This window comes from Gorilla gorilla, chromosome 1, assembly GCF_029281585.2.
Source record: "Gorilla gorilla gorilla isolate KB3781 chromosome 1, NHGRI_mGorGor1-v2.1_pri, whole genome shotgun sequence".
NCBI classification, from domain to species: domain Eukaryota; kingdom Metazoa; phylum Chordata; class Mammalia; order Primates; family Hominidae; genus Gorilla; species Gorilla gorilla.
In genome coordinates, this window is record NC_073224.2 from 100,149,394 (window position 1) to 100,168,009 (window position 18,616).

The 18,616-nt window shown below is 57.3% G+C and overlaps 1 protein-coding gene across 1 annotated transcript; it reads left to right on the plus strand.

Annotated features, from left to right (window-relative positions):
* Positions 1-781: 781 nt before the first annotated feature.
* Positions 782-9,425, plus strand: NES (nestin). The gene is made up of 4 exons (XM_019024659.4): positions 782-1,710; positions 2,851-2,975; positions 4,664-4,737; positions 4,986-9,425. Exons 1-4 carry the CDS (start codon positions 928-930, stop codon positions 8,864-8,866), a joined length of 4,863 nt encoding a protein of 1,620 aa, XP_018880204.4. The 5' UTR covers positions 782-927; the 3' UTR covers positions 8,867-9,425.
* The last annotated feature ends 9,191 nt before the right edge of the window (positions 9,426-18,616 follow it).

An 18,616-nucleotide genomic window follows, 5' to 3' on the forward strand; every position in this document is an offset into this window, starting at 1 on the left:
GGCGTCCACCACCCAACATTCCCTGGCAGGGGGTGCGGGAGAAGGGGCCCTTCCCCAAGAACAGAACTTCCTAAAGCGGATGTTTGAACCTCGCAGTTATACAGAAGACTTGTAGGAAGGATGGACAAACTTTCTTAAGCCCATGACGGCCCTTAACCTGGTCGCTCCCTTTTCTGATGGAGACTCAGGCAATAGCGTGTGTGTGTGTGTTTCCGTGTGTCCTAATATCAGACATTTGTTCTTGTTTTCCAGGCAGCGTCTCTCTAGCTTCTTTCTGCAATGCTGTAGTACTCTCTCCAGTATTTCAGGAGGAGAAGCATTTGCTATTTCAAAAACAAAAAACAAAAACCTGGCCACATCCATTTTTTTCAGCAGCCATGCGATTTCCATCATTGCTCCCATTTTATGGATGAGGAAACTGAGTCTTAGAGGAATTCAGTAAGTGATACCTCTCTCGGATGTGTTGAGTAACTGAGACTGCACTCCCTCCCAGGCTGGAACGTCCTGGCACTCCCACCCCCACAGGCTCAGTTCTGTGCATTATCTGCCTTTTTCGGGGATTGTGACCCTTCTTCACAGCCTCCTCCCTCAGAAAGCCACCACCATCAGATCCGATTCTCCACGGTACAACTTCTTCTTTGGTTCCACTCTCCAGCACCCTGGGGAAGCAGGGACAGAGGCTGCTGCCACTCTCTGACCTCTAAGGGGTTAAGGCCTGGGTCCCGCCCCTCTTCCCGCCCGCCTGGCGGGAGTATGAATAGCCTCGCTCCCACTCCCGACTCTCAGTCGCTCAGGCTACTCCCACCCCGCCCCGCCCCGTCATTGTCCCCGTCGGTCTCTTTTCTCTTCCGTCCTAAAAGCTCTGCGAGCCGCTCCCTTCTCCTGGTGCCCCGCGTCTGTCCATCCTCAGTGGGTCAGACGAGCAGGATGGAGGGCTGCATGGGGGAGGAGTCGTTTCAGATGTGGGAGCTCAATCGGCGCCTGGAGGCCTACCTGGCCCGGGTCAAGGCGCTGGAGGAGCAGAATGAGCTGCTCAGCGCGGAGCTCGGGGGGCTCCGGGCACAATCCGCGGACACCTCCTGGCGGGCGCGTGCCGACGACGAGCTGGCGGCCCTGCGGGCCCTCGTTGACCAACGCTGGCGGGAGAAGCACGCGGCCGAGGTGGCGCGCGACAACCTGGCTGAAGAGCTGGAGGGCGTGGCAGGCCGATGCCAGCAGCTGCGGCTGGCCCGGGAGCGGACGACGGAGGAGGTAGCCCGCAACCGGCGCGCCGTCGAGGCAGAGAAATGCGCCCGGGCCTGGCTGAGTAGCCAGGCGGCAGAGCTGGAGCGCGAGCTAGAGGCTCTACGCGTGGCGCACGAGGAGGAGCGCGTCGGCCTGAACGCGCAGGCTGCCTGTGCCCCCCGCTGCCCCGCGCCGCCCCGCGGGCCTCCCGCGCCGGCCCCGGAGGTGGAGGAGCTGGCAAGGCGACTGGGCGAGGCGTGGCGCGGGGCAGTGCGCGGCTACCAGGAGCGCGTGGCACACATGGAGACGTCGCTGGGCCAGGCCCGCGAGCGGCTGGGCCGGGCGGTGCAGGGTGCCCGCGAGGGCCGCCTGGAGCTGCAGCAGCTCCAGGCTGAGCGCGGAGGCCTCCAGGAGCGCAGGGCAGCGTTGGAACAGAGGTTGGAGGGCCGCTGGCAGGAGCGGCTGCGGGCTACTGAAAAGTTCCAGGTGAGGAGGTTGAGGGCCTGGGTGAGAGAAAGTCCCAGAAAGCTCCAGAAAGTCCCTTATGAAGCTCAGAGACCTTCTGGGAAGGGAGTGGGGCTAGCTGGCTGCTGAATCAGGAGCCAGTTCTCAGAAACCTGGTGCCACAAGTCCTAGACTTTTACAGCCCGTCTAGTGTAGGATGCGAATGGTGGGGCCTCTCGAAGCACATCCCGGGTGGGCAGTCAGGCCCAAGACCCGTTGCAGCAGCCCCGCCACTCTCTGGATGGCACCTTCTGGCTCTGATGATGACCGGGGCTTCGGGCCCCTCCCCAGGCTCTGGTATTACCAGGAAGACACCCAGCACTGTCGCCTCTGCGCTGAATCTGGTGGCCTGGCCACTCAGAATCACCAAGTTCCTCACAGCCCTCCTCCCCCTGAGGGGAGGAGTGAGGGGCCTTGAGTGAATGGCTACCAGCCCCCTCCCATGTCATGGCTTCTCGGCTCCCTGGAGCACATTCCAGAGGCCCATAACAGCTGCTCCTTCTCACAGGGCACAGATGTGACCAGCAGCTGAGAAAACAGCTTCTTGCCTGGGCCGCACAGAGGTGCCATGGCCACCTCCCCATCCCTCCTCTCAGAGGAGAGAGAATCCAGAACATGTGGGAAACGGGGGTGGGGCGGGGGTGAGAGCCTGCTGTGAGGAGCAGGAGACAGCTGTGGGAGATGGGACCAATGGGGGACGGGGGCTGTTTGCCTTCCAGTCCTGCAGGCTCCAGGCATCTTGATTAATCGTTTTTCCTTCTGCTTTCGCTTTTTTTTCCCCTCTTCTCTCTCCATAACCCATCTCGTCTCCTCCCTCACCTCCCCTTCCTGTGGGAGCTGTGTTCTGAGCAACATGTGCTACCATTTAATCAGCATCCTCAGAGGAGGAGCAGGCCATGGGAGAGAGCTGAGAGGGCTGACAGGGGCCCTGGGCTCATCTTGGCTGATCCAGAGGGGGCTCTCTGGGAAGGGAATAGGGTAGGGGAGGCGGGGGTCTGCTACACAGATAAGTCAGCCAGGGAGCAGGAGGTGCTTCCCGGGCAGCGGCAGCGGGCAGGATGCAGGTTGGTTCACAGAAGGGACCCCAGCCCCTCCACTGACTGCTTCTCGCCTGCCCTGCAGCTGGCTGTGGAGGCCCTGGAGCAGGAGAAACAGGGCCTACAGAGCCAGATCGCTCAGGTCCTGGAAGGTCGGCAGCAGCTGGCGCACCTCAAGATGTCCCTCAGCCTGGAGGTGGCCACGTACAGGTACGAGACGAGCCCTGTCCACCCAGGCACACAGAGGCACACACACATGCTGGGGCAGACTACGTGGCTGAAGGGGACCAGAGGTGTAGGTGATGGCAACTCTGCTGCCACTGGGTTCTGTGACTCTAGGCTGGTCACTTCCACACCGGAACATGTCCTGCCTGAAACCATCTGCTCCCCCGTAGGCTGGAGACCTGAGAAATGTCCTGTGCCCAGGAAATCCCCCCAGGAGAGATAATATTGCCGAGTGGGACAGCCTCTGGAGAGGGGCTGGGCCCGTGTGGGGCAACTGCATCCAGACCCTTCCCCCAAGGGGCAAAGCTCCAACTCTATGTGTGCCCACACCCAGGGGGTCATGTCCTTTGGCAGCCACAGAAAGGAGGCATTGCAGGCATGGGGTGGCTGCACTGACTTGCCACCTGACCTGGACCTCAGCCTCGTCTAGGGGCTGAGGGCTGGGCTGGGGGACTTCCAAGGCCTCTTCTAGCCTGGATGTCATGGGGCCAGACTCCTCTGATGCCCCTAGTGCCCTTGGTCCTGCCCAGCCTTTCATTGTCCACATTTTCTGTTATCCTAGAAATGGCTGAGACCAAGGAGGGGTGGCTTCTCACTTGCTATGTGGCCTTGGGCAAAGCCCGCAGTCTCTTCTGGGAAACTGGTCCTGTTGGCTGAGGGGCCATTGATGGAGCCTGAGGAAGGGGCTCTGTGGCTGGTGAGGGGCCACATGAGATCCAGGAAAGGAGGGGAGGCAAGGCCCAGAGACGGAAGGTCAGTGAGGCTCTGGGGAGGACGTGGAGGAGAGGGGCTCCACCGCCTGGGAAGAGACGCCCAGAAGGAAGGCCGCAGCACTGGGAAGGACAGAGGTGAGGCTACAGCGAGTGCTAACCAGACTCAGAGATCATGGAGCAAAGCAGAGAGGAGCAGCTGCTCATCCTAAGTTATTGAATTGATTGGTCCCTGCTCCCCTCTTTGGTTCAAGGGGCGCTGAGGAAGGGGCCTGGACACAAAGACCTCTGTGCCCCGAAGAGCTTGGGATCCAGAGTGCTTAGAGATCCTGAGATGAGGGCCCTGACCCCCAGTGAAGCCACCGAGGGGAAGGGTCTGGTGGGCCCCGAGGAATTTAACTGCTATTTTTTGAGGCATGAAAAGGATTTGGAGAGGGGGAGCTGAATTCATTTGCTTTTGTCTGTCGCTAGCTCTGGGGGCCACCGGGGAAGGAGGAGGGAGCCCATCCCATGGGAACGGCCTGAGAATTCCCACTTCCCCAGAATCCTCTCCTTCTCAGACCCTCCAGATGGTGGCTTGGACAATGGCAGCAATTAGCATGAGAATCGGTCCCCCACACAGAGGATGAGGTCATTGGCCTGGGTTGGGAGGAGGAGGCTAGCCTAAGCCTTGTGTGGGTGTGTGTAGGGCAATGTCCGACTGTGTGGGAATCTGCTTCTATGTCTGAGCTCTGCTGTGTATCCCAAATACAGTGTGACTTTGTGTGACCAAGTGTGTGATGTCTGTGGGTATGTGACTGTGTGATTTCACCCTGAGTGTGGCTTTTGTGTGACAGTGTCAAATGAAGAGGAAGCCTGCAGGGCCTGGATGGTGCAAGCTCAGCCTGAGTTGTCCCCAGCTGGCTTGCTGCCTGCAGGCCTGGGGGCAGAGGGCTGACCCCACTTTCCCTCTGTCCTCTCCAGGACCCTCCTGGAGGCTGAGAACTCCCGGCTGCAAACACCTGGCGGTGGCTCCAAGACTTCCCTCAGCTTTCAGGGTAAGAGGAGGGGCCAAGTTCCCCCAGAAACTACCCTGCTTTGCTCTTCATACCCAGACCTATCTTTCCCGAGAGGCACCAATCTAAATTTCAAGTCTGTGGCCTCCAGTATCAGTGAGCATGCTCTCAGCCCAGCCATGGGCGCCAGGGGCAGGCGCATGGATACTCTTGCCAGCGGTGGCTGCTCTGTGGCTCCCCTCACTGCCAGTGATATACTGATGCTGTTTCTTCCCCCTCTGCCTTTCCAGACCCCAAGCTGGAGCTGCAATTCCCTGGGACCCCAGAGGGCCGGCGTCTTGGATCTTTGCTCCCAGTCCTGAGCCCAACTTCCCTCCCCTCACCCTTGCCTGCTACCCTTGAGACACCTGTGCCAGCCTTTCTTAAGAACCAAGAATTCCTCCAGGCCCGTACCCCTACCTTGGCCAGCACCCCCATCCCCCCCACACCTCAGGCACCCTCTCCTGCTGCAGATGCAGAGATCAGAGCCCAGGATGCTCCTCTGTCTCTGCTCCAGACACAGGGTGGGAGGAAACAGGCTCCAGAGCCCCTGCGGGCTGAAACCAGGGTGGCCATTCCTGCCAGCGTCCTGCCTGGACCAGAGGAGCCTGGGGGCCAGCGGCAAGAGGCCAGTACAGGCCAGTCCCCAGAGGACCATGCCTCCTTGGCCCCACCCCTCAGCCCTGACCACTCCAGTTTAGAGGCTAAGGATGGAGAATCCGGTGGGTCTAGAGTGTTCAGCATATGCCAAGGGGAAGGTGAAGGGCAAATCTGGGGGTTGGTAGAGAAAGAAACAGCCATAGAGGGCAAAGTGGTAAGCAGCTTGCAGCAGGAAATATGGGAAGAAGAGGATCTAAACAGGAAGGAAATCCAGGACTCCCAGGTTCCTTTGGAAAAAGAAACCCTGAAGTCTCTGGGAGAGGAGATTCAAGAGTCACTGAAGACTCTGGAAAACCAGAGCCATGAGACACTAGAAAGGGAGAATCAAGAATGTCCGAGGTCTTTAGAAGGAGACTTAGAAGAACTAAAAAGTCTAGAAAAGGAAAATAAAGAGCTATTAAAGGATGTGGAGGTAGTGAGACCTCTAGAAGAAGAGGCTGTAGGCCAACTTAAGCCTACAGGAAAAGAGGACACACAGACATTGCAATCCCTGCAAAAGGAGAATCAAGAACTAATGAAATCTCTTGAAGGTAATCTAGAGACATTTTTATTCCCAGGAAAGGAAAATCAAGAATTAGTAAGTTCTCTGCAAGAGAACTTAGAGTCATTGACAGCTCTGGAAAAGGAGAATCAAGAGCCACTGAGATCTCCAGAAGTAGGGGATGAGGAGGCACTGAGACCTCTGACAAAGGAGAATCAGGAACCCCTGAGGTCTCTTGAAGATGAGAACAAAGAGGCCTTTAGAGCTCTAGAAAAAGAGAACCAGGAGCCACTGAAGACTCTAGAAGAAGAGGACCACAGTATTGTGAGACCTCTAGAAACAGAGAATCACAAGTCACTGAGGTCTTTAGAAGAACAGGACCAAGAGACATTGAGAACTCTTGAAAAAGAGACTCAACAGCGACGGAGGTCTCTAGGGGAAGAGGATCAGATGACATTAAGACCCCCAGAAAAAGTGGATCCAGAACCACTGAAGTCTCTTGACCAGGAGATAGCTAGGCCTCTTGAAAATGAGAATCAAGAGTTCTTAAAGTCACTCAAAGAAGAGAGTGTAGAGGCAGTAAAATCTTTAGAAACAGAGATCCTAGAATCACTGAAGTCTGCAGGACAAGAGAACCTGGAAACACTGAAATCTCCAGAAACTCAAACACCACTGTGGACTCCAGAAAAAATAAATCAGGGGACAATGAAACCTCTAGAAAAGGAAATTCAAGAACCACTGGAGTCTGTGGAAGTGAACCAAGAGACATTGAGACTCCTGGAAGAGGAGAATCAGGAATCACTGAGATCTCTGGGAGCATGGAACCTGGAGAATTTGAGATCTCCAGAGGAGGTAGACAAGGAAAGTCAAAGGAATCTGGAAGAGGAAGAGAACCTGGGAAAGGGAGAGTACCAAGAGTCACTGAGGTCTCTGGAGGAGGAGGGACAGGAGCTGCCACAGTCTGCAGATGTGCAGAGGTGGGAAGATACGGTGGAGAAGGACCAAGAACTGGCTCAGGAAAGCCCTCCTGGGATGGCTGAAGTGGAAAATGAGGATGAGGCAGAGCTGAATCTGAGGGAGCAGGATGGCGTCACTGGGAAGGAGGAGGTGGTAGAGCAGGGAGAGCTGAATGCCACAGAGGAGGTCTGGATCCCAGGCGAGGGGCACCCAGAGAGCCCTGAGCCCAAAGAGCAGAGAGGCCTAGTTGAGGGAGCCAGTGTGAAGGGAGGGGCTGAGGGCCTCCAGGACCCTGAAGGGCAATCACAACAGGTGGGGGCCCCAGGCCTCCAGGCTCCCCAGGGGCTGCCAGAGGCGATAGAGCCCCTGGTGGAAGATGATGTGGCCCCAGGGGGTGACCAAGCCTCCCCAGAGGTCATGTTGGGGTCAGAGCCTGCCATGGGTGAGTCTGCTGCGGGAGCTGAGCCAGGCCCGGGGCAGGGGGTGGGAGGGCTGGAGGACCCAGGCCATCTGACCAGGGAAGAGGTGATGGAACCACCCCTGGAAGAGGAGAGTTTGGAGGCAAAGAGGGTTCAGGGCTTGGAAGGGCCTAGAAAGGACCTAGAGGAGGCAGGTGGTCTGGGGACAGAGTTCTCCGAGCTGCCTGGGAAGAGCAGAGACCCTTGGGAGCCTCCCAAGGGTGGGGAGGAGTCAGAGGCTGAGGCCCCCAGGGGAGCAGAGGAGGCGTTCCCTGCTGAGACTCTGGGCCACACTGGAAGTGATGCCCCTCCACCTTGGCCCCTGGGGTCAGAAGAAGCTGAGGAGGATGTACCACCAGTGCTGGTCTCCCCCAGCCCAACGTACACCCCGATCCTGGAAGATGCCCCTGGGCCTCAGCCTCAGGCTGAAGGGAGTCAGGAGGCTAGCTGGGGGGTGCAGGGGAGGGCTGAAGCCCTGGGGAAAGTAGAGAGCGAGCAGGAGGAGTTGGGTTCTGGGGAGATCCCCGAGGGCCTCCAGGAGGAAGGGGAGGAGAGCAGAGAAGAGAGCGAGGAAGATGAGCTCGGGGAGACCCTTCCAGACTCCACTCCCCTGGGCTTCTACCTCAGGTCCCCCACCTCCCCCAGGTGGGACCCCACTGGAGAGCAGAGGCCACCCCCTCAAGGGGAGACTGGAAAGGAGGGCTGGGATCCTGCTGTCCTGGCTTCCGAGGGCCTTGAGGCCCCACCCTCAGAAAAGGAGGAGGGGGAGGAGGGAGAAGAGGAGTGTGGCCGTGACTCTGACCTGTCAGAAGAATTTGAGGACCTGGGGACTGAGGCACCTCTTCTTCCTGGGGTCCCTGGGGAGGTGGCAGAACCTCTGGGCCAGGTGCCCCAGCTGCTACTGGATCCTGCAGCCTGGGATCGGGATGGGGAGTCCGATGGGTTTGCAGATGAGGAAGAAAGTGGGGAGGAGGGAGAGGAGGATCAGGAGGAGGGGAGGGAGCCAGGGGCTGGGCGGTGGGGGCCAGGGTCTTCTGTTGGCAGCCTCCAGGCCCTGAGTAGCTCCCAGAGAGAGGAATTCCTGGAGTCTGATTCTGTGAGTGTCAGTGTCCCCTGGGATGACAGCTTGAGGGGTGCAGTGGCTGGTGCCCCCAAGACTGCCCTGGAAACGGAGTCCCAGGACAGTGCTGAGCCTTCTGGCTCAGAGGAAGAGTCTGACCCTGTTTCCTTGGAGAGGGAGGACAAAGTCCCTGGCCCTCTGGAGATCCCCAGTGGGATGGAGGATGCAGGCCCAGGGGCAGACATCATTGGTGTTAATGGCCAGGGTCCCAACTTGGAGGGGAAGTCACAGCATGTGAATGGGGGAGTGATGAACGGGCTGGAGCAGTCTGAGGAAGTGGGGCAAGGAATGCCGCTGGTCTCTGAGGGAGACCGAGGGAACCCCTTTCAGGAGGAGGAGGGGAGTGCCCTGAAGACCTCTTGGGCAGGGGCTCCTGTTCACCTGGGCCAGGGTCAGTTCCTGAAGTTCACTCAGAGGGAAGGAGATAGAGAGTCCTGGTCCTCAGGGGAGGACTAGGAAAAGACCATCTGCCCGGCACTGGGGACTTAGGGGTGTGAGGAGGGGAAGGATGCCTCCAAGCCCGCTCCCTGCTCAGGAGCGGCACTCTTAACTTACAATCTCTTGACATATGGTTTCTGGCTGAGAGGCCTGGCCCGCTAAGGTGAAAAGGGGTGTGGCAAAGGAGCCTACTCCAAGAATGGAGGCTGTAGGAATATAACCTCCCGCCCTGCAAAGGGAATCTCTTGCCTGCTCCATCTCATAGGCTAAGTCAGCTGAATCCCGATAGTACTAGGTCCCCTTCCCTCCGCATCCCGTCAGCTGGAAAAGGCCTGTGGCCCAGAGGCTTCTCCAAAGGGAGGGTGACATGCTGGCTTTTGTGCCCAAGCTCACCAGCCCTGCACCACCTCACTGCAGTAGCGCACCATCTCACTGCAGTAGCACGCCCTCCTGGGCCGTCTGGCCTGTGGCTAATGGAGGTGACGGCACTCCCATGTCCTGACTCCCCCTATCCCTGCCACGCTGTGGCCCTGCCTGGCTAGTCCCTGCCTGAATAAAGTAATGCCTCCGCTTCAAAGTCTGGACTCTTCCTTCCCCCACTCAGAGGGGACCCTCAGGGTTAGTACAGGAGAGAGACGGGGTGGCGGGGGAGAGGAGGAAGCTGGTACTGGGGAGGGGCTGCCTCCTGAGGAGAGGAGGACCTGGGGAGATGAAGGCAGACAGACCCAAGCTGCAGGGAGCAGTGCTGGGGCCTGGGGAGGGCCAGGGGCTGTTGCTTGGCTGGGGGAGGCCAGTCCAGGTGACCTCAGCGCCTGCAGAAGCCAGGCCCATCATCATCTCTGCCCACAGTACTGATTACAGGGATTAGGCCTTGGGGCCACCCCCACCCTTGTATGTCCCCCCCATTAGCGCCTTGGTGCCGCCAGCATAATAAGCCCCCTTGTCTCTAAACCCAAACAAGTTGTCTGGCCTGATCTCCTCAGCCTGACTGGGTGGGAGCAGGGTGAGGGAAGAGGCAGGCCTGTTCTTCCTCAGTCTGGCTGCATGGCCTCACATCAGCATTGATCCTCTCTGAGCCTCAGACTCCCACACAATGAGAGAGGCTGGGCCAGGTGACCTGGGAGCCTCCCAGGGCCCAGGAGAGCAGGAAGGAGGCTGAAGACAGCGTAGCTCTTCAGTAGGACTTCCTTCACACGCTGCAGCAGGAGGCAGGGAAGAAGGGAAAGTGGAGGGGGAGCTGAACTGTCAGCGTGGGAGCTAGGGGTGTGCTGATGACAGTGCTGTGCTGGCAGCAGCTTAGCCCGAGGGTCCTCCAGCCACAGTGTCTCCTCCTCACCCCACTTCCCAGGAGCTCTCTGTGTCCCTGTGTAGGACAGGGAGGGGACCAGGGGTTCCTGGATTAGGTGGGGCCTGCAGGCCTTGAAGTCAGGATACCCAAATAGAAACCACTCGCTGCTTCAGCTCTGCGGGGAAGGAAGATCTGGCGACACTTCTAAATAGCGCGGGTGGGGGTGGGATAGGGGCTGCCAAACAAATGTTCCAATTTGGAGTCAATCCCAAGTCCAGGAGCAGGCTCTTCCTCCCTTTGGGCTCAGGGCTGAGGGCTGGAGAAAGATGAGAAGATGAAGTCCCAGCCCCTCTGGCTCCTACTTCTGTCATCCAGCCAGAGAGAGGTGGATAGGGGCCTCCCTGACAGGCCCTCACTGTCTGCTTCTCTGCCCGTCTCCATCTAGCACCTCTGTCTTGGGCACCCAGGCTCCATTTCACAGCCGCTATGCCCCATCCCTCAGGGGCCAAGATCCTGTCTCTCCCCACCCCACCCTCCTGGCAGCCCAAACCTCCGCTCTCTCCTTCCTGTACCCACTGCTAACAAGGCCCTATCTAATCCTGCCAGGCTGCTAGGCCTGGGGCCAGTGCATTGGCATCCAGGCAAGGAAGGCCCACTCCCTGCCCCTCCAATGGGACAGAGGTGCCCTGTGCTTGATCTCCCCAGGCCCTTGGGCACCTCCGCTTGGGCAAGGGCCAAGGACAGGGGCCTAGCCAAGCAGTCCTTCCCTGTGCCTGGTGCCCACTCTAACCCGCACACAGGTCCCCTGATCCCCTACAGAGGAGTTACCAAACTGGCCATTGCTGTCAATAATCTCAAACAGGGTAGAAGCGAGGACTTCCCTAAGGATATATGTCGTGGGAGGCGTGTTCTCTTTGGAAGTGATTGTCTGTCAATGCAGCAAGAGGAACGAGGGTTGGACAGTAACAGGGACATTTCTGGTGGTGAGAACAGGAGTAGTCGTCATTTGTTAACAACTATTTACTGAGCATCTACTACATGCCATGCGCTGTGCAGGCACTGGGGAGCCACAGATAAAGAACAATGTGCTTCCTCACTCAGGCAGCTTTACCTACCAGTTAAACAAGGGCTTCTCAGTGGAAATCATATCTGAAAACGGAGAAGTGCCCTAGGTTACGGGAGCAGAGTGCAGGGGACCTCACCTGACCTGGGCTGGGGGGTGTACGGGAGCGGGTAGACAGAGAAGGCTCTCCTGAGAACCTGAAGGATGAGCAGGAGTGGCCAGTGGGGGAGGAGGGGGAGGAAAATGGTTCTAGTCAGAGGAACAGCACGTGCAAAGTTCAGAGGCAGGAAGAGAGAGCCTGGGCAACTGAGGAAGAGAAGGAAGGCTCCTGTGCCAGATGGTGGAGGAGGGAAGAGAAAGTTCATGATGAGACTGAAGAGAGAGCCAGGGTTCGGGGACACAGGTCTCATTAGATAGCCAGGAAACAAAGAATTCTTCATATTTGGAGGCAATGAATGAATTCTGAAGTGAGAGCTTCTAAAGGGTTGTAAGCAGAGGTGATCTGACCAGGTTTGCATTTCTTTTTTTTTTTTAGAAGGAGTCTCATTCTGTCACCCAGGCTGGAGTGCGGTGATGCAATCTTGGCTACTCCAACCTCTGCCTCCTGGGTTCAAGCAATTCTCTTGCCTCAGCCTCCCAAGTAGCTGGGATTACAGGCGCCCGAGGCCACGCCCAGCTAATTTTTGTATTTTTTGTTTGCTTGTTTGTGTTTTGAGACGGGAGTCTCATTCTGTCACCCAGGCTGGAGTGCAGTGGTGCGATCTTGGCTCACTGCAACCTCTGCTCCCAGGTTCAAGAGATTCTCCTGCCTCAGCCTCCAGAGCAGCTGGGATTACAGGCACCTGCCACCACACCCGGCTAATTTTTGTACAGTAGAGACAGGGTTTCACCATGATGGCCAGGTTAATCTCAAACTCCTGACCTCAGGTAATCTGCCCGCCTCGGCCTCCCAAAGTGCTGGGATTACGGGTGTGAGCCACCGCCCCCTGCCCAGGTTTGCATTTCAAGTCAAACTCTCTGGCTGCTGCGTGAAAACAGGTTGGTGTGGGCAGGAGGGCTTCAGGGAGGCTGCTGCCTGCCACAGTGCAGGCAGGAGACAGTGGTGGTGGCAGTGGTGGTGAAGAGACACGTGAGGAAAGGGAATCTCAGGACTTGGTAATCCACGGTAGGGGAGGGAGGGGGATAGGCCAGCAGAGGGTCCCAGGTTTTTGGCCTGGGCAGCTGGAAGACGTAGGACTATTTTCTGAGCAGCAGAGTCCAGCAGGAAATTGTGACCTCCAGGAGGAGGTGCCTGGGGTGGGTGGACACATGGAGCTGGAGCACAGGAGAGAGGGCCAGGTTGGAGACAAGAATTAGAGGGTCACTGGCCTAGAGATTCCCCAGAGAGAGCATATAGGATGAAGAGAGCCCTGGACAGAGCTCCAGAGGAGCTCCTGACAGAGAGGAGATGACTGGGAAGGAGCTGGAAAAGGAGGCCAGAGTAGGAGCAAAACCAGGAGACTGCGGGGTCTCAGACATGTCATCATGGGAATTTCTGGGATAGCAAGACCTTTGTCCTGGTCATCGCCCAGAGCCTAGCTCAGTGCCTGGGAGCCCAGGGGGTGCTGAATAAACGCATATTAAATAAATGAATGACCATGACAGACAACGGGACAAACTTCTGAGGGTGGAGTCCCAGGGGAGGGAGCACAGAGGGACAGTATCCCCCCCTCCCCCACCCCTCCAATCAGTGCAAGGACAAGTGGGAGGTTATTCTGGGGCCTCCTCTGGGTAAATATAGCTTCTGGACGGGGTGGGGCCGGGTGGGGGGCCGGAGGTTGCTTCCTCGGTTTGTTTGGGGCACTTCCTTATAAGGCTGTGCGGGCTGAGGCGCCTCAGAGGGTGAGGTCAGGGGCTGAGCTCTCCATTCAACCCAGCCTGATGCTGTCCCGTTGCTGCTGCTGCTGCTGCTGCTGCTGCTCCTGCCGCCACTGCCACCAGAGTCTCAGAGGAAATCAAAGACCTAGGCATTGGGCTCTGGCCAAGGGAGTGCAGAGCGTGGCCTCTTAAAGGGCTCCTTCAGCCTTAATGTCTGTGTGAGAGCCCAGCCCTGGAGTGGGGAGAGCGCGTTCTTCCAGTGTCCTCTCAGAAACAGATGCCGGACACCTCCTTCCCCCACGGGGCCTTCCTGGGACTGGGTCATCCCCACACAACTAGGACATCCTGTGGTCTAACCTTGATCCCTGCCACTGCAGGGTCTATGCCTCTTTCTGTGGTCTCTTGAGATCAAAGAATCAGAATTCATTTATTGCCTCCAAAGAAAGGCCCTGGTCCTACACTTCCCTCCCTGCCCCCTTCTCAGCCCCTCCCTGGGGAACCAGCTGCTGCCACTTGACCCTGTGGTGTCACAGCTGCTGTCAGCAATGCCATCCTCATGAAGCAGAGAGAGAGGAATGTGATTTAATTTCAGCTGGAATGTGCTCTCTGAGGCTGCCCATGGAAGGGAGAGGGGATGGAAAAAAAGCCCACCTAAGCCCAGGAAACTCGAGACGACTCTGGGCTTGGGCACAGGCTCCTGGGTCCCAACTGGACCCCCAGCCCCACCCACGGGGAGAGCTAAGCTCCAGGATGGGTCCTGCAGCAGGACAGATGGAAGTTAGACTTGAGGGTCTTCCTGGGAGGTGGGAAAACAGGATGTTTCTTGAATGCAGCTCGAGTGCCTGAAGAAAGGACCCAAGTACTCTGTTCCTGAATCTACAGGCCGACCTTAGAAAGACTAGGATGAGAATCTCAAGTGGCTGAATGAGGGGAGGGGCGGCTTGGCTCAGAAGCAGAGGGAGGGACAGAAAGAATGGCCCACAGAGGAAAACGTGGCCCTCTCTCTTTCCTCTCTCATGGCACTGGGGTCTCCCATCTACCTCCCTGCTGGGAGCCCTCTTTCCCCTCTCCTTTTGCTTTCTTTCTTTTCTTCTTCTTCTTTTTTTTTTTTTTTTTAAGAGATGGAGATCTCGTCTGTCACCCAGGCTGGAGTGCAGTGGCACTATCCTAGTTCACGGCAGCCTTGGCCTCCTTGGCTCACAACAGTGATCCTCCCACCTCAGCCTCTCAAGTTGCTGGGACTGCAGGTACAAGCCACCAGGCCTGGCTAATTTTTATATTTTTAGTAGAGACGGGCTCTTGCTATGTTGCCTAGGCTGGTCTTGAACTCCTGGGCTCAAGTGATCCGCCTGCTTTGGCCTCCCCAGATGCTGAGATTACAGGCATGAGCCACTGTGACTGGCCTCCCAGTCTTTCTAACACAGCATTCCCACACCCAGATCAGGCTTGTCTCTTCTCCCACATTTCAAGGGTAGAGGCCCTGCCTCCTACTCCCCAAAGCCTTCCCCAAGCCCCACTATGCCAGGGGCTCCAATGTGGATGTCCCTCCTGTTCTTGATGCTCTGGCCCCAACAGGATGGACCCTAGGTCCCACAGTCCCAGGCCCTAGAGCCCTCTTCCTTCCTCAACCTTCTCTTCTAGTCACAGTCTCCCCTCCCCCAGTCCCATTCACTCTCCCCACCCCCATGACTCAGCTGTGTCTCCAGAAATAAACCGAGGCAGGTGCCAGGAGGCCTCTGTCGAGGAACCCCCCTCCCAACAGCTGCCGTCTCAGCTGCTTGCAAGCGCCAGGGCCCCAGAGCCCCAGGAAGGGTGGCTGGGAGACTTTACAGTTCGGGAATGCTCCACTGACTCTGGCCCCCTCCTGGGTCTTCAGGACTCCATCTTCTTCATAAATGAGAGACATTTGCCACTCAGGGACCCAACTCTCCTTCCCTGTCTCCCCATTTTCACCTCTCTTCTGTCTTCTACCTACTTTCCTCCCTCCTCCCTGGCCCCTTCCCAATTTCTGAGTCTTTTGGTCTCTCCAGGATTTTTTCCTTTCACTTGCCAGGAAATTATGTCAGAGAGAACTTCAGTTCACCCTGAGAGGAAAACTGAGGCACAGAGCGATGTCCCTTGCCAATGATACTAGGAATTCCTAGATGCCACTTGGGGTCTATAGAACATGGGCCAGGCCAGGCGAGGTGGCTTATGCCTGTAGTCCCAGCATTTTGGGAGGCTGAGGCGGGAGGATTGCTTGAGCCCGGTAGTTCGAGACCAGCCTGGGCAACATGGAGAAACCTCGTTCCTACAAAAACAGAAACAAAAATTTGCCTGCATGGTAGCATGCGCCTTGTAGTCCCAGCTGCTCAGGAGGCTGAGGCACGAGAATCACTTGAGCCTGGGAGGCAGAGTTTGCAGTGAGTCAAGATCGTGCCTCTGTACTACAATCTGGGCAACAAAGTGAGACCCTGTCTCAAAAAAATGAAACAAAAACCCATGGGCCAGGGGACTGTGGGCTAGCCCCCTTAAATACTCCAGTCCTGTGGTCAACAGCCTCCCCATTAGCAAGCTCTCTAAATACTAAGGAAGAAGCATCCGGGAATAAACACAGAAGCCACAAGATCCACCCACTCAGACAATTAACTAGTCTAGAGTCTCTCAGTGGGGGGAATTTCCTCGCCTTCTTCCTTTTCTCCTGCTTTCTTTTCTTTTTCCTTCCTTTTTTCCTTCCTTTCCTTTCGTTCCTCATGCTCTGTCCCTGCCTTTTTCAGTTCTCCCTTCTCGGGAGGAAGTAGGCTGCTTTGCAGCATGCAGAGAGGAAGTCAGATCTCAGGAAGGACCTCCAGTCTGCAGATTGAAAGAACTCTTGCACAGCTGGGAGAGACAGCACCTGGGCCCTCATTCCAGGCAGAGATCTGCCTGCAGCCCCCAGGGAAAGTCCACTCACCCACGGGAGCCTGACGGGCTGAGCATTTTTGGAAGTCTTTGGGAGCTGCTGTGTCACAGCAGGCAGCCAGAACAATGGGGCTCTTTCTCTCCCTGTGCAGGAGACAGGCCCACAGACAGGGCCTCACGGCTGGGACAAAGGCCCCAGTGAGGTCAGGACAGTGGTGTGGGGGAGGAATGGGGAGGTAGGTGTGTGGTAGAGCAGCCTGGAAGGAAGGAAGCTGGAGACACTGGCAGATAAGTTGGGGCTCTCTGGAAGGCCATCTCATCAGGCTGCCAAACCCCTCGGCAATGTTCAAGCCCCTAAATCTCACCCAGGCTGGGTCTCTTCCCTCCATACACATTCTGATCTCCTTCATTCCCAGGAAACTGAAAACTCTGCGAAGGGACCCCTGTTTAGACATGTGGGAAGGAGGCTGAGAGCTTAACCACACATGCAGGAGCTTGGCAGGGGCGAGCACATCGTTAGATTAGTGCTGTGCCCTGGAGGCAGAGGCAGACACAGATGTGGCCCCTACTCTACATCCCCAGAGATGGGGCTGACACTCTATGAGGGGCCAATTCCTCCTGCCCAAGGCCAGGATAGGACACACACACACACGCACACACACACAGGGATTGGGCCAGGGGTTGGACCCTGTGCAGGACGCTGAGTCACCCGTGGACCAGCTCCGCCTTCCCCAGGAAACCCAACAAAGCCAGGAGAGGGCTTCCGTTTCCGGGCCCCGCCAGAACACCCCAGCAGGTGTCAGGGACAGGGCAGTATTCCAGCTTCAGCCTGTCTACCTCTGGAGCTCTCCTGATCAATACATCAGAGAAGATGATGGAGCCCTCCTGCCGTTCTTGGGGAGAGTTGGTGAGAATGCCTTGATGGGAAACCAAAGCCCCTTCCAGCTCACCACCATGGGCTCTCTGGGGAATCCAATATACTATCTAAACTCCACCTCAGGGAACCTCTCGTAAGAGCCCAAGGACAGACACTGCCCCTCCCCAGCCTTCTCCTCTTCAGGCCCTACTTTCAAAGGCCCACCTTGATCTTCATCCACTCACAGTTCCACCTAAATGCCCCCGAGAGCCCTAAAAATGCATTGACTGGACAATCACAGGGTAATACAGGATACAGTGAGGACCTACTCTGGCCCCAGAATCATCCTCTTCCCTATAGCTCCTTAAGAAACTGAAGCCCCTGCTCCCTAGCCACGCAGGGCTGAGTTGTGTGGGGGTCAGAAGGTGGGGGAGGTGAGGCCTGGGGTGAGGGAGGAATGTGGTGGTAGGTGGGTGTGGGAGGTCACACTGGTATATCAGAGACCAGCTGGTTTCAAGTTTAGAAATAGGGTGGGGAAGGCCGAGGAGCTGGGCAGGGATGGCCTAGGAGAGCCCCAGCTCCCACCAACACAGAACTGTATTGAACCTGTGTCTGCCTGTCTTGCCCACTATCTCTGGGTCTCCCCGTATTACTATCAGCCTTTGCTCCTCTGGATCTGTCTCCCTGTCTCTGGATTTTACTGGCTTCAGAGAAGGAATAAGTATTGCCCATGTGGGTGATGTGCTGTAACTAAGTGGGCACATGCAGGAGTGTGTACACACGACACTGTGCACGTGTGTGCCTATGTGTGACCGTGTGTGCCTGAGGATCTGCAGCAATGATTCATCCTCATCATGAGGACAGACCGCATCCTGACATGCACTTCACCAACAATTCTGTGCACTGGGAGAAGGGTGCACACTCACGCACGCGCGTACACACACGCACGCGTACACACACACACACACGCGGGCGCTGGGTCACTCTCCAGTTCTCAGAGTGACCTCATCCTCTCAAGCTCCGCTGACTCACAGCCCCCAGGGCCAGATCAGCCTGGCCGGAAGTCTAACCCCCCCACATAGCCAGCCACCCCCCTTCCCCTCCCGCCTCCTCAGGACGCAAGTCCGCGGCGCCCCCTGGCGGGATCCGGGGGCTCCTCGCACCCCTCTGCCCGTCTCCACCGGCGCACGCGTACACGGCACTCTCAGAGCACCGTGCTGGGTCCGCGGCGCCCTCTGCTGGCCGCTGCCTGTGCGGGCCCCCAGGTCGTTCCCCGAAGCCCAGTCCACCGCAGGGCTGGGAACCTCCCCTTGGCCCTTAGTTTGTTTCCCTATTTCTTGCATCTCTGCCTCCTCTGCTGGAAGTAAACCTTCCTGCGGCCTAACCCCCTGACATGCTGCAGTGCCAGCGGAGCTCTCCCATCACCCTCACTCTCACACCCCCATGAGGGAAGGCCGGCCCTTCCGGAAGCTCAGAACTGGGACACCAAGGCACCAACCTCTGCCTTCCTCTCTGGGACCCCAGCCCTTCTCCCTCCCAGGACAGAACTCATTGACGTCCACTTGACTCAGGCACTCAGGGCACTCCATCTCTTTGCAAACATGCTGCATCACTCCAGCTGTCCCCCAACCCCTGTGCCTTCCTTCATTCCATAAGTACTTCCTGGCAGCTATTCTGGCACTGTTCTACTTGCTGACATCTTGGGGACGTCTCTGACCTTTGGAAGCGAATAAACCCCGAAGCTCTATGTATCCTATGATGCCCTGCCCAACCACACCTCTCTCTGTCTGTCACGGACATACACACAGAAGCATCCAACTTGCC

What these genes read in the sequence shown, in the direction of transcription:
- NES (XM_019024659.4), top strand. Translation starts at nt 928, where the DNA reads ATGGAGGGCTGCATGGGGGAGGAGTCGTTTCAGATGTGGGAGCTCAAT. An exon ending in GGGCTACTGAAAAGTTCCAG is followed by an intron (nt 1,711 to 2,850) that starts GTGAGGAGGTTG and finishes CCTGCCCTGCAG; the next exon opens with CTGGCTGTGGAGGCCCTGGA. An exon ending in GACTTCCCTCAGCTTTCAGG is followed by an intron (nt 4,738 to 4,985) that starts GTAAGAGGAGGG and finishes CTGCCTTTCCAG; the next exon opens with ACCCCAAGCTGGAGCTGCAA.